The sequence below is a fragment of the Erpetoichthys calabaricus genome, chromosome 16, assembly GCF_900747795.2.
Source record: "Erpetoichthys calabaricus chromosome 16, fErpCal1.3, whole genome shotgun sequence".
NCBI lineage: Eukaryota > Metazoa > Chordata > Cladistia > Polypteriformes > Polypteridae > Erpetoichthys > Erpetoichthys calabaricus.
Genome location: NC_041409.2, coordinates 30746743 through 30761099, shown reverse-complemented (window position 1 = coordinate 30761099; position 14357 = coordinate 30746743). Strand labels below are relative to the sequence as shown.

Genomic DNA, 14357 nt, shown 5'->3' with positions numbered 1-14357 from the left:
ATTCATCCATCTCACTCTTAAACACACTTTATCCTGAGCAGGGTCACAGGGAAGCTCGAGCCTACCCTTACAAGCATAGGGTACAAGACAGGAACAGTCCCTAGACAGGGTGCCAATCCATTGCATGGTGAAGACACCCTCACACACACACTAAAATTAATTTAATATCACCAATCCACCTAACTTGCATGTCTTTGGAGATCTTTGGGAGAAAGTAAGAGCTCCCAGAGGAAGCCCATGCGATCCCAGAGAGAACATGGAAAGTCCATGCAGTGAGGACTTGGGGCGCAAACTCCAGTATCCTTGTTGTCGGGGAGCTGCTCTACCCCTGCAGCACTGTCAGGAGGTCAGGAGGGTAACAATTAGTGTAAATGAGGAAAATAAGGTATAAAAGTGTCCATCTACATCTATTTCTATCACCTTTTCTATGAGTTTTCTGGCCTTCTTGACTGGCAGGTCTGAAATGGCCAACAAAAATTGTGTGTATGTTTTCATGGGATGTACCCCTTCTAGGACTTGGTGCTCAGTCCTGCCCTTATAGTCTTTGGCTCCTTGTTATTCTGTAATAGAGTAAGCTCCTTTGGAAAAATAGACAGTGGACATGATGTGCAGTTCAAACTTTCTATGGCACTCTTTCTGGGTAAGGTGAGCTTACCACTTCCAAGGCATTGGGTCATCTGGTTTTGGGTAGGAAAGGAATGAGAGCATAGTACAAAAGTTCTGGTAGATGATGAATCAGGGTCTGTAAGGTGGTTGTTGTATAGACAAGAAGGACATTAGCTGGTTGGAAATCTTGGAGAAAGTGCTTTTCCTTGTCTGTATAATTCCTTTTGTCCTAAAATAGAAATTTTCCTCCCGTCAGCCCCCAATGTTCGATGGCCAGTGATGTCCACAGTCTGTTCTGTTGTGCCTTTCTAATCTTGTACACTTCTTATTCGAGCCCTGCTGGCTTCTAGGCTTGTAGCCAAGAGCAGATTAAAGTCGCATTCTTCAGGGCCAGGCTGTACTTTGCAAGTGAGCCAACCCTTAATCACCAAAATGTCTGGCTGTAGCTGATCACTTCATTAATGACACAGAAAGGAAGTTGTTTTTCTTGTTCAGTCTGCTCACGGTATTTCCTGAGGTGTGAGTGGTCATGCGTCTCGGCTATTGGCCTCTGGCAGTCAGTCAATCCGAAGTGATACGTTTAATTGGGCAATGCCAATTACTTCATATTGCTTTATTAATACAATTACAGTATGTCTTTTGTCCAGTCTTACTAGACCTGTTGTGTTTAGCCCTGAAACGTCTGTTATGCAATCACATTGTGCAGCTTCTCACTAAAAAATATTCTTTGATGTCGACCTAATGGCTAATAGGTTAGATTCTTTTCAGGCAGGTGATTTTTAATTTTTATTATTAAATCCATCCACCCATTCCTCCTTTTCTTAACCTCGAGTTTGCTTGGCTCTGAGCCTGTTCTAGTAATGTTAGTCCTCAATCTTAGATTGAATGCCAGTCCATCACAGGACACACTCATGTTCACTCACACACACTGTCAACTGATGGTTATGATAACACTTTTGTCAGTGGGACATGCAAGGAAAACCGTGTTAGTCGGAGAAAACTCCCACATTGACACGGAGAAAATATGCGGATTCCAAAAAGACTAAGTTCAGGCCAGGTCTCTATATTACATAAAATGAATTCTTATTAGTGAGACAGACAGACAGATAGAGGTGGCGAGTGCAGTTATGGTCGCTGTACCGATCCATATTGGTGAAGAAGTAGCTGAGTCAGAAGGCGAAGATCTCGATTTACCAGTCAATCTACGTCCCTACTCTCAGATATAATTATGAGCTTTAGGTAATGACTGAAAGAACGAGATCATGGGGTACAAGCGGTCGAAGTAAGTTTTCTACGGTGGTTGGCTGGGCACTGTCTTAGAGATAGGATGAGAAGCACAAACATGTAGCAGAGGCTCTGAGTAGAGCCACTGACCCTCTGCATCGAAAGGAGCCAATTGAAGTGATTCAGTCATCTGATATGAATGCCTCCCAGATGCCTCCCTATGGATGTTTTATGGGCACGACCAGCTGGAAGGAGATCCTGGGAAAGACCCAGGGCTCGCTGGGAAGATTAGATCTCCCAGATGGCCTAGGATCCCACAGTATGAGTTAGCAAGTGTGTCTGGGGAAAGGGATGCATCACTGCTAAGACTGTTGCTCTGTGACCTGGTATCGGATAAGTGAAGGAAAATGAATAAATGAAGGATTTCTTATTATAAGGTAGAAAATGCTTACATCCAGTAAGTTGTTCTACATCAATAATTGCACTAATCTACATATATAAAATGCTAAGGTCTGTGTCTGTTTGTCATGCAATTCCTTGTGATCTATTGGAGCTAGAACCTTTGCGTTGGTCTTAATCGAAGGTATATGATGTGATACTTGCTGATGAAGCACAAATTGTGCCTATATGTAACCCCCACAAAGTTAGTGGGTTTTGTTTCTTTCAAACTGAGGTGACATGGCAGAGAGAAAAAGTAGAGCAGTAACATCTGTTGAGCAGGAAGCAAATTGTAGCGGCCAATTAAATGATAGGAAGAAGGATGACAGTCTCGACCTTCTGTGTGCTCAATCTGCTGGTACTCATGCAGTCTGACTACTGGCAGCCTCCATGAAGATATCCAGGTTTGCACATAGAACTGCGGGACATACAGCGCAGGCACAACAAATTACAACAGCTGCCAGCTCCAACATCAACATCTGCTCAGGTCTTTACAGCAGACTGGTTAACTTGTATCACAACTGGAAGCCATACACTACTCATCCGCAACATTATGCCATAAGAAACAACAAGATCTACAAGCTTACCTTAGCATCAGTCCAAAAGCAGGAGCCATTTCACTGATGATGAAGACACTGCTACACATATCAAAGTGAGAGGTCATTAAGCAGATCTTTACCACCATGGCCCACCACCTTTGCAGAAAGAGTGCATGGCATGTATTTAAAGAGCACCTTTCAGTGGAACTCTGTGATAAAGAAGCAGATGAACCCCCTTTTTTTCGAGGACCAGAAGTCCAAATGTTTCCTTGTATTAACAATAAAATGGAAATCTGCACATCTCTGTTTATGTTACATGTTAATTGAATAGATGGAAACACGTCAGCATTCCAATCCCCAAAGTGTTAAGTGTAAAGTGCTATAAGTACTGATACCTAGTGATAAAGCAGGCAGCCTTGCTGCCTCATAGCTCTTGCACCCGAGTTCCATTTTCTTTGTGGAGCTCCTTTTTGTCCAGGTGATTTTTCTGCAGGTATTCTACTTTCCTCCCACATAAGAAAGCCAAGCACTTTAAACAAATTTTATGTTGCTTTAGTGTGACTGAGCTCACATGTGTTTGCCGTGATTGACTGACAACTTGTTTTCTCATTTGCATTCATTGCTTCTGGGATTAGCTGTAGCACATTGAGAGGCTGTACTGGAAAAGGATGGTTTGGACTTGAAGGACTGACATCTTTGTCAGAAAGTGTAACCTCTACTGGCTGGTGGGTTCAGTTCATATCCGTTCACATATGCTGGGATGTGGCCTGTGTTCAGAACCCATGTGCAGATAATAATTATGGCCACCATGGTTTACATGGCCTTGGTCTGAGCAGATTCTTGTCTTGGTAACCACTGCCAATGATATCCTGGTGATGCTTAATGAAGCCCAACCTTGGTGCTCATGCAAAACTAGGCAGAGACTACGTCAGAAAGCAATGCCTCTGCTGTCCACAGGCTGGTTAGCAACTGATTTCATTTTACATTGTGCAGCCAAAAATAAGTGAACTCTTGAATTGCATTAAGGGTTTCAACTTCTAAAAGGAGGAAAACAAACTTTAAAATTTTAGTACACATGCAGATGCAATGTCATCCCAATGAGTCTTTGAACATTACAGTTTATTATAAAAAAAGATTGATTTTATTGTAACCTCTTTTTGTTAATAAGTACCTGATTATGTTTGTTATTATTAATGAGTATTGGATTAACCAGTTTGTCCTGATCATGTAAGTAACACTAAATAAAGTCCAGTAGGAGCACCGAAGGATTAGGTGACGCAGTGAATGGGAAATGGAAATTGAGCTGCACTCTTTGTGGTTTAAAGTGCCACCCTTTTGCTACTGTACCACACTATGTTATGGCTGACTTACTGTTGTAGCAATCCATATCAATTCTTTATGACTTGTTTTCAAAGAACTTTGGAAACTAAATGAACTAAGTGATCAAAGTGTGCTTTTGGTCACAAGCACTTAACAGCATGTTTGTCTGTCTAATGTTTAAACAAACTAAAGCCATTCTTGATAAGTAACAAGTCAGCTGACTTTTTCGTTTATTTAGATTGGATTCTGGCTAATGTTTATCTTTTTTTTTCCTTTGCAGTGGAAAGAGAAATTGTACAGAAGAGAACTTTTACAAGGTGGATGAACTTATATCTGGAACGAGTAAGCAAAATATTCATAGATGTTTCCTCATGGCTCGTGTTTAGTCTGCACAGGACCATTGGTTTGATATAAAGTCTGATTTGCTTTCTTGCATTAATCTTTACCATGGTCTATATGGCCATTTTATGAACATATTTGTAATAATGGTAGTAGTTCTCAAATGCATTTTACTCCTGTAGCTGCTGCTGCCTGCACTCCTGACCCTATTTTTGTCTTTTGCTAAATGAACTCCATGTTCATTTTACTGCTGATCTCCACTGATATGTTGTAATGCACCACACAGATTACCATTAAAGGAGAAGGCAATTTTTAGAAGTTGGCCCATACATAGTCATATTTTTATTTAAAATGTATAATGGCATAGCATTTAAAACAGGAGTAAAGGGCAGACTTGAGATGTTTCTGCCTTCAGCCCCTAAGGGGGTGACCAGGGTTCACCACTACAAGATTGGATAATTGCTTCACATCGGCCTAGAAGGCAGCAAAAGTATTTTTAGATGAATGTTTTACTTGGAGTATTAGACCGTGGAGTCCAGGCCTACCTAGTGGCTGTATTTCAAGTTGCATTCTTTTTGAAACTCCTGAGAAATATTGCATTTTAGGTTTGCTTAAAATATCTAATTGTCTGTGTAACTAAACCAATTACTATATACTATATATACTGTATATATATATATATATACAGGGTGAGTCAAAATTATGCTAACATTTTGACGGAAACAATTTATTCACAAAACATACTTCATATGTGCAAGATGATTTACAGGAATGTTCAACACATGGACCATATGTAGCACATAAATTGTCCACAAAAATTGTATTTAAGTATATACATCACAGTACCATATATATATATATATATTCATGACATAGTCTGAATCACAATCTGATTGTATGGATGTTTACCTACCAGGTAACACTTGTGGTTGGTCAGCAAGTCGGCTAACATCCGCCACGGTGCCCTCTTTCAGTTGCGAGAAGCAGATCATAGAATGGTTGAAATAGTTTTACTGTCAAATAATGCAAAGAGTACGCGACATGTGTTTCGCCCTAATTCTGGGCTCATCAGGCGTACACTCTCACTGCACCCCCCTCTCGGGAATCGAACCTCGGACGTCAGCGTCGGTGGCGAAGCCTCTTACATTGCACCATGGCGTGTGGTTCATTTATTTGACCGTATGTAGACATACTTCGACATACACTGCCTGGCCAAAAAAAAGTCGCCACCTGGATTTAACTAAGCAAATAGGTACGAGCCTCCTATTGGATAATTACTGCATGGGCGATTATCTTTCAGCTGGCAACAAGTTATTTAACCCCAACTGGTGCAATGAGTTGCTTCTCATTTCTTAAACAACCATGTCGAAAGACACATCTCGTGGTCGTGGAAAAGATGTTAGTCTGTTTGAGAAGGGTCAAATCATTGGCATGCATCAAGCAGAGAAAACATCTAAGGAGATTGCAGAAACTACTAAAATTGGGTTAAGAACTGTCCAACGCATTATTAAAAACTGGAAGGACCCATCATCTTCAAGGAAAAAATGTGGCCGGAAAAAAAATCCTGAATGATCGTGATCAGCTATCACTTAAACGTTTGCTGAAATGAAATCGAAGAAAAACAACAATAGAACTCAGGTCTATGTTTAATAGTGAAAGTAAGAGCATTTCCACACGCACAATGCAAAGGGAACTCAAGGGATTGGGACCGAACAGCTGTGTAGCCGTAAGAAAACCACTAATCAGTGAGGTAAACTAGAAAAAAAGGCTTCAATTTGCTAGGGAGCATAAAGATTGGACTCTGGAGCAATGGAAGAAGGTCATGTGGTCTGATGAGTCCAGATTTACCCAGTTCCAGAGTGATGGGCGCATCAAGGTAAAAAGAGAGGCAGATGAAGTGATGCACCCATCATGCCTAGTGCCTTGATGAAAAATTAATGCAACACTGGATGGAACTAAATCTTGTGACATTGCAGAAGCTTATTGAAACAATGCCACAGCGAATGCATGCCATAATCAAAGCTAAAGGCGGTCCAACGAAATATTAAAGTGTGTGATCTTTTTTTTTTGGTGGCGACTTTTTTTTTTGGCCAGGCAGTGTATATCGAAGGGGTGTCCCGGCCGAGCTGTTCAGTTCATTCAGAAAGTAATCAGACCCTTTCACATTTTCACATTTTTTTATGTTGCAGCTTTGTTTGTTTTAAATTCACTTATATGAATTTGTTCTCAACATCAAGCAAACCTCAGTAGCACAGAATGGCAAAGCAAAAACAGGACTTTACACACTTCTGCAAATTTATCAAAAAAAAAAAAACTGAAATATCACATTAACCCAAGAATTCAGACCCTTACTCAATATTAAGTGACTCTCCTATCAGCAATTCCAGCCTGAAGTCGTCATGGGTCTGACGCAACAAGCTTTGCACACCTGGATTTGGGGATTTTCTGCCATTCTTCTCTGTAGATCCTCTCAGGTTCTGTCAGACAAAGAAAGAAATGCAGCATTTTCAGTAATGAAAAAAACTTTGTACTTTCATAAATGTTTTAGCCCTCAGACAGCAATCCAAGCACACAAGAGCTCATCAGATGCACTTCTACGCAACAAGGTCAATGTGAGATCAGGTTACCTTTAAAAAATCCTTAATTTGACCCACTTGGGTCACAACAATACAAAGGCTACATTCCTTAATGCCTCAAATGTCACCAGAAGCAATTCCTAGTGTCACTGGCATGCTTCAGGCAGACACATCATGTGACAAAATTGTCATTGTCTATGGATTAAGGTGCTGCACTGCGCCCTAAATCCTGGGAAGACCTGAACAGACCAGCAGGACAGGTGACTATCCAAGAGCTGGTTGCCCTCGAATGACCAAACGAGAGCAGGACCAGCACATCAGATGGATCCACCTGAGGGGCGGTTTCAGAGCTTTCACTCATACTGATGCTGAAACTGACAGCAGAGAGAATGCCAGGATGGTGAGGAACAGGCTGCAGGCTGTTGGCCTAATTAGCAGCGTGACCTGTCAGATGCCCACAGACTTCCTATATGAACTCTTCCTAAAGCAGGACAATGGACGGTCACGATTGTCCTGAGGAATGATAGTGTGCGGGTGCTGTTTTGGCCTTCTCCTAACTTTAATTCCATTGAGTTCCATTGCAATGCACTGCATCACAACATACCAGAGACATAGAGAGACATAACCCAGAGGAGTCGCTGCAAGAGCTGGCCACACAAGATATTGAAGGACTACAAGACAGGTGTTATTGGTGTTCACAGTTGTTATTGTTTCCTGTAGTTTTTGATGATTATTTCCTATTATTGTCATTTCTTACAGTTATGACAATTGACATTTCAGTCCAGCACTGTGTTGCATTTCTTGTATATATGTTTCTATATTTCTTATGTGTACAGACACATCCCATTATAACCCAGTTTGCTGAGTGTGGGTTTCTATGCCAGTCAGTCAGTTGCCCATTCTCCCCTGTTCGATAATTTGGATACACTCCATGAACATGTAATATCTCTTTACTTAATAAATTGATTCAGCAATTGGTATTATTAATACAACTCAGGTCAATTCTTGTATCTGCATGATTGTGTCCTGCAGTTGCCTTGCACCCTTTACAGAGTTGGCTCCTGCCTTGCACCCTTTTGCTGACAGCCTTCAGGCCACACAAACCATAGAGTGGATTAACTAGGCTTGGAAAATGGAGGAATGGCAGTCATTCTTTTTACTGTGCTGTCTTGTCTCCACTGTTACTCAAACAGAGGAAAGTCTACTGGGGAGTCTCTCACAACCAGTAACCATTTATCAAGTCATTATGGACATGCTGGACCACAGCAAATAAGCACTTCTAGGAAGTCATGTTACTTGTTTTTTGACTTGTAAGGGATTAACGGGATCACTGATTTGGGTCAGCTGTGTGTTGTTGTTTTTTTTGGCAGCATGCGGGATGATCTCTCTGATTAAATTAAAGACGAATAACCCTCCGTTAGTTGGGTCAGTTTTCATCTTACATTTCACACAGGGCGAAGGAGGCTAACGAACCTGGGGATGAAGTTCAGGAGGATGTACAGCTAAAATAAAAATGCATAATGGAAATAAGAGAGAATGAAGCAATGGTTATACAGTATTTGGGTAGAAATCACTGTCTGTACTGTGTGATATTGGGTTTCTTCTGTCTTTGTGGTTGGGTTTCTCAGTTAGTGTTGCCATGTTTTATGGTCATATACCAAAAATTATATGTGACTCATTTTGTATAGTTTGGACATCAAGATTTGAATACAGTAAATGATGGCCAGCTTGATACGTTTGTCACCAGTTAACACATCTGTGATGCAATTTCTGACTCTCTGAAACTGATTTAGACCCGATTACCTGACACTTATTTATTATCCTTATTGATTATTCAAAAGATTGTAACATAGGTGAACAAAAACGTTGATTCATTTGATACTCCATACTTAGTATGGTGGTAAGCATTGCCAGATGACTCAAAATTCCTGGATTTTAATCTCTCTCTCATCACTTTCTTTGTGGACTTTGTTCTTTCTCTCCATGACTTTTATATCCAGGTATTCTAGTTTTCCTAATACATCACAAATGTATGTTTGCTATGTTCTGTTAGTTGGTGCCCAATTTAGGGCTGGTAATTCCTTGCACCCTTCCCACCCTTTATGTCACTGAATCTTTTATGCACCTACTTCCAACTACTCATGTTTTAAATTGCGTTTCCCCCATCACCTCCACTGCACAAGTCGTACCTCCAACCATCACCTTGGTGTTTCCCACATTTACCTTTAGGCCTTTCACTTCCACCGCTTTGCCCTTTCCATTCCTGTATCTTCTCATTCAATTCTGTTTCAGTTTTTCCCATCAGCATTCAAGAACATCCATAACATTTATTCCCACACTTCTCTTGTCATCTGTTCAATCACAATCATGAAAAGAAACATTCCCAGAATGGATCAGTGGTGCAGGCTAACTTTCACCTCAGACCTACGAATATACCCATCAGCTGTCCTGACTGCTGTTTCTGCTTCCTCATACATCGACATCACTGCAGACAATTAACCATTTATCGACACATAACTTTATCAATTCCTACTTGACTATCTCTTATGGTATCCTGTCCAATGCCTACTCCATATCTACCTACACATTGTGCAGCTTGTTCCCTTCACCAAATATTTTTCCTGCATTTGTGTGACAACAAAAATGACATCCATTATTCCTTTTCCAGACATGAAAAGATGCTAAATTTTCTTTCACTTGATCCTTGATTCTTCCTCAACACTCTCTCAATAACCTTCATTACTTGCTCCAAAAGGGTGATGATGTGTTTTCAGTCACAGTCCAGTGGATCTCCTTCCCCTTGTATATTGGGATAAGCACACTTAATTTCTAGTCTTCAGTAATCCACCCTTCACACACACAGGTCTGTCAACTATTCAGCTCCAGGATATTTTGCTGCCTCCTACTTTTTGACACCACTCTAGTTGTGCCTGCTGCTTTACTTATTTTCAGCTTCTTTAGATGTTTCATGACTTCTTTCATGGGCATACAGCTAGGACCTTTTGTTTTTTCCCAGTAAATATAATTATCGATTCATTCTCCTTATTCAGAACTTTCTCAAAGTGTTTCTTCTAGGTAGGCTTTCTATCAATCACATCATTCCCTTCAGCATGTTTTCCCCAAGAACTTCACATCTGCTATATCCTGGCTTTCTTTTGCCATGCAGTTTATCCTCCTGAGCACATTCTGCTTTCCTACTTCATTATGAAGCTCACCTGCAAACTCTTACCTCTTGGCTTTGCAACTGCTTAGTTTCCATTTTGTTTCGCTTAGTTGCTTTCTACATTCTCCTTAAAGCATCTCCTCTACTCTTCAATTGCCTTCTCTACATCAGCGTTCCACCACCATATCTGCTTGTGAACTCTGCAACCACTTTGTCCAATCTGACCTTTTCCATTGTTTTTAACAAGTCGTTCTTCATTGCTTCTCATAAAATATGATGATGATAATGAAAAATATCTATACAGTAAATGCTTAAAGTGCGATAACAGTAAAGAATTTCTGGTAAGATGCAGTTGAAAACAGATCACTATTATCTTCCAATCCCTTAAAAGCCATTTCACATTTGATGAATTTCCTTCACAGACTACATTTACATATGTTAGTGAGTAAGAGGCAGACACACAAGACACTTCTGTGAAGCTGCTCATGTAGTCCTACATACCCAGCAACTACTGTAAGTCCAAACAGTCTGAGACTTGTACAGCAGCTTTGATTTTGTCTTTAGCTCTGTGTGCATGAACGATGACAACCACTGAATGCTCATCTTGAATTATAATGCATATAAAGTAATGTTTAGAAGTGAAGCTCATCTGTGTGATGTCTTGGGTTTTTATGTACCACAACAGAATTGAAAAAGAAAAAAAGGGGTAGAGATTGTGGCTGAACTTGCTGTACCTGGTAACTCTTTGTACAGCACCAGCTCCATAAGCTAGCACATTATTGGCTGTCTGAACAAGTGGTGAGCTCAAATGTGCTAGAAAGTCGTCATCACGCAGTCACTAAATTTGAGATGCCCAGTCATTAACAGTCATCTATATTGACATGGAGGTAAGCAACTGTGATGGGCAGGTCTGATTTGCCCTGTAACAAGAAGCCACACAATTTAATGTTGACTGAACCGCTATTGATTAGAATCTGCTCTGAAGAGGCAATCTGGTATTTTTGTGGTAATTGTGTTAGCCGAGTGTATGGCCATTGCTGGAATGTCTTCTACAGAGGAAGAGGAGGAGGAGGTTAGGTGTATGTATATATGTATGTATTATCCATTTATCTATTTTTGTATTTATTTTAGTGCAATCCACCTCTGTCTGTGATGGATTTATTTCTTGACATCCAAGATGGAAAGATCTTAATGGCTTTAGTAGAAGAGCTTTCAGGCTGTAAACTGGTGAGTCCCACTTACGCTGCTTATCATGTGATGATATCATCCACCAATCAGATGATCTCCCTTGGGCACAGATCGTAATTGTTAAATTTCTTAACAAAGATTCTCTAATCATCAGAAAACTGTATAATAGGCCAGTGTTGTAATTATGGATTGTTTTGTATTTTCCTTTAAATATTAACATTAGGTATTCATTTTAATAATGTTAAACTTTTTTTAACATCTTGTTTGGATTGTGTTTTAGGGTCCCAAAGACCACAATATTGTTTTGGCAACATGGCCTGTTGCCTTTGTGTGACCTGAAGTCATGTATTACGTAACTCTGTTGTGGTTTTTCTGTAAAATACAGGAGCCCAGTGTCTTCAAGCATCCTTTGATGGATCAACAACATTTCAAAAAGATATTTAGTGTACTCAAGTCTTAGATAGCATAATTTATTTTGGTTTTGCACTTTCATTTTGAGTTTTTGTTTTGCCCCTTCAAATTTTTCCCAATTGAGTTTTCTTTTTTACTTTGCTGTGTTTGACCCATGACAGCCTCCTCCAGACTGGGATTTTAGCTGTTGCTTCAATTGTATTTTCATCTCCTGATTTACTTGATCTCACAATAACTGCCTGCCCTTAAAAGTTCGCACATGAAATTTAAGACCTTTTATTAACTTTTCCATAAACTGTATCTATGCAAGCAATCAAGGACAGAGGTTATTAATTTTACTTTTTCTACTTAAAAAGTGTTGCTATTACAGTGTACTGTGCAAAATCCCTGTGTCTATAAAGTTTATTATTTAATATTGCAATATTTTGATATAGTTGATATAGTCAGTGTTAAATGTCATGTTTTATGCTTGTTAGAAATTGGTAACTGTAAAATAATCTTTACAAAAATTGTAAAACTGTACCTTTTATTTAGAGTTAGAGAGAATTTCATCAGTCCCCATGGGAATTTTGGCTTTTAACAGAAGCCCTATAGATAGATAGATAGATAGATAGATAGATAGATAGATAGATAGATAGATAGATAGATAGATAGATAGATAGATAGATAGATAGATAGATAGATAGATAGATAGATAGATAGATAGATAGATAGATAGATAGATAGATAGATGGATGTGTAAGGCACTATAAGATAGATAGATAGATAGATAGATAGATAGATAGATAGATAGATAGATAGATAGATAGATAGATAGATAGATAGATAGATAGATAGATAGATAGATAGATAGATAGATAGATAGATAGATAGATAGATAGATAGATAGATAGATAGATAGATAGATAGAGTGAACGCACACCACAATGCAAATACTCCTGACTTGGTAGTCCCAGTGAGGCATCATGCAGGCGTATTGCTGTTGGTACAAAGGAGTCCCCTTCGTGTTTCTTCACACACTTCTGCTGAATAACTTGTTGGCTGACAGTCCTCAGTGTTAGTGTGTCAGAGAGGTTGCGCAGCATTGTTCGTAATGGCACTCAGGTCTGTTTTCATTTTCTCCTTTGCTACAACGAGTGTATGCCATAACTGAGCCTGCCCTTTTAATTAGCTTGTTGAACAAGTGGGCCTCTCTTGAATTGGTGTTACCAGACTAGCACACCTCAGCACAGAAAATCGCACTGGCCATCACAGAGTTGTAGAGGATGTGAAGGATGTCACTTCCCACATTAAAGGAACACAGTCTGCTAAGGATGAAGAGCCTCCTCTACACTTTCTTATATAGTTGCTCTGTATTACAAGACCAGTCTAACCGATCATTGGTGCTTGTAGGAGTGGTCCACCTTTACATCCACTACCTGAGTAATGACCAGACATAGAGGCTGTTTGGTGTGATGAAAGTCAATTACCAGTTCCTTGGTTTTATTGATGCTAACAAAGTATTGATGGAAACAAACCTCTCCACCTGACTCCTATACTCTGTCTCATCCCTCTTATCAATACACCCTATAACTGCAGAATCATCTGAGAATTTCTGCATGTGACATGACCTGGTGTTATATCTGTAGTTGTGAGGTATACAAAGTGAAGAGAAAACGAGACGGGACTGTTCCTTGTGGTGCTCTAGAGTTGCTTACATCCGTATGAGAAACATAGTCCTGAGCCTTACAAACTGTTGTCTCCCCAACAGAGAGTCCATTATCCAGGACACCACAGGCTCCTCCACCTGCATATTTCTGAGATTACATATTTGTTACATATGACCGCCTAGGAATGTTTGAAAAATAACTGAAATCACAACGGTATCTCAAATACGGTGCATGGATAGAAATATGGTATTCAGTAAGTCCAAGCTTCTTCATTTTCCTTCATAAATACTAGATATTCTATGTTTATACTTCTAATCCTATATAATTTTATTAGATTAGATTAGGTAAACTTTATTCATCCCATGGAGAAATTTAGATGCATCCAGCAGCAGAAACATACAAAACAAGAATACAGACTCACAGGCCAGATAATGCAGCCAATCAATCAACTGATAAGTAAATAAATAAATAAAAATAAACAATGAGTACATCGGATGGAATTATATACTATCCTTCCACAATTAACATGCACATTAAATCCAAAAGTATGTAAAGCACCTGCCGAGTGCTGGCTTTCTATTTGTGTGGCATATGTGAGATGCAGTTCTGATTTTGAGTTTCATTTTGATACTCCATCTCACTTTAAAACTACAGTTTCCTCCAACATCTTTTAAAAACGCACCCCTTTTTAGAAACTGTTGGACAGCAATGTACCCTCACAGCTCCAGAGCTCTGGGTTCAAATCTCAGGGTGAAAACCATTTTTGAGGAGATTCTTTAATCATCTTCTCCTCATGTGTGTATTTCTTCTAGATGTTCTGGCTCTTCCACACATTCTACAAATGGTCATGTGGGGTTGATGGGTGCCCCTCAATTGGCTGAATAAATGTAGGTGTGTGCGTGAA

The 14357-nt window shown here is 39.7% G+C and overlaps 1 protein-coding gene across 1 annotated transcript in view; it reads left to right on the top strand.

Moving 5' to 3' along the window:
- LOC114667047 (calmin-like) overlaps positions 1 to 14357 on the top strand; it is a 105736-nt gene that overhangs the window by 62205 nt on the left and 29174 nt on the right. Inside the window, exons 2-3 of the mRNA XM_028822149.2 lie at positions 4408 to 4469; positions 11337 to 11432. Coding sequence (XP_028677982.1) covers positions 4408 to 4469; positions 11337 to 11432 — 158 coding nt within the window. The remainder of the gene's footprint in view (positions 1 to 4407; positions 4470 to 11336; positions 11433 to 14357) is intronic.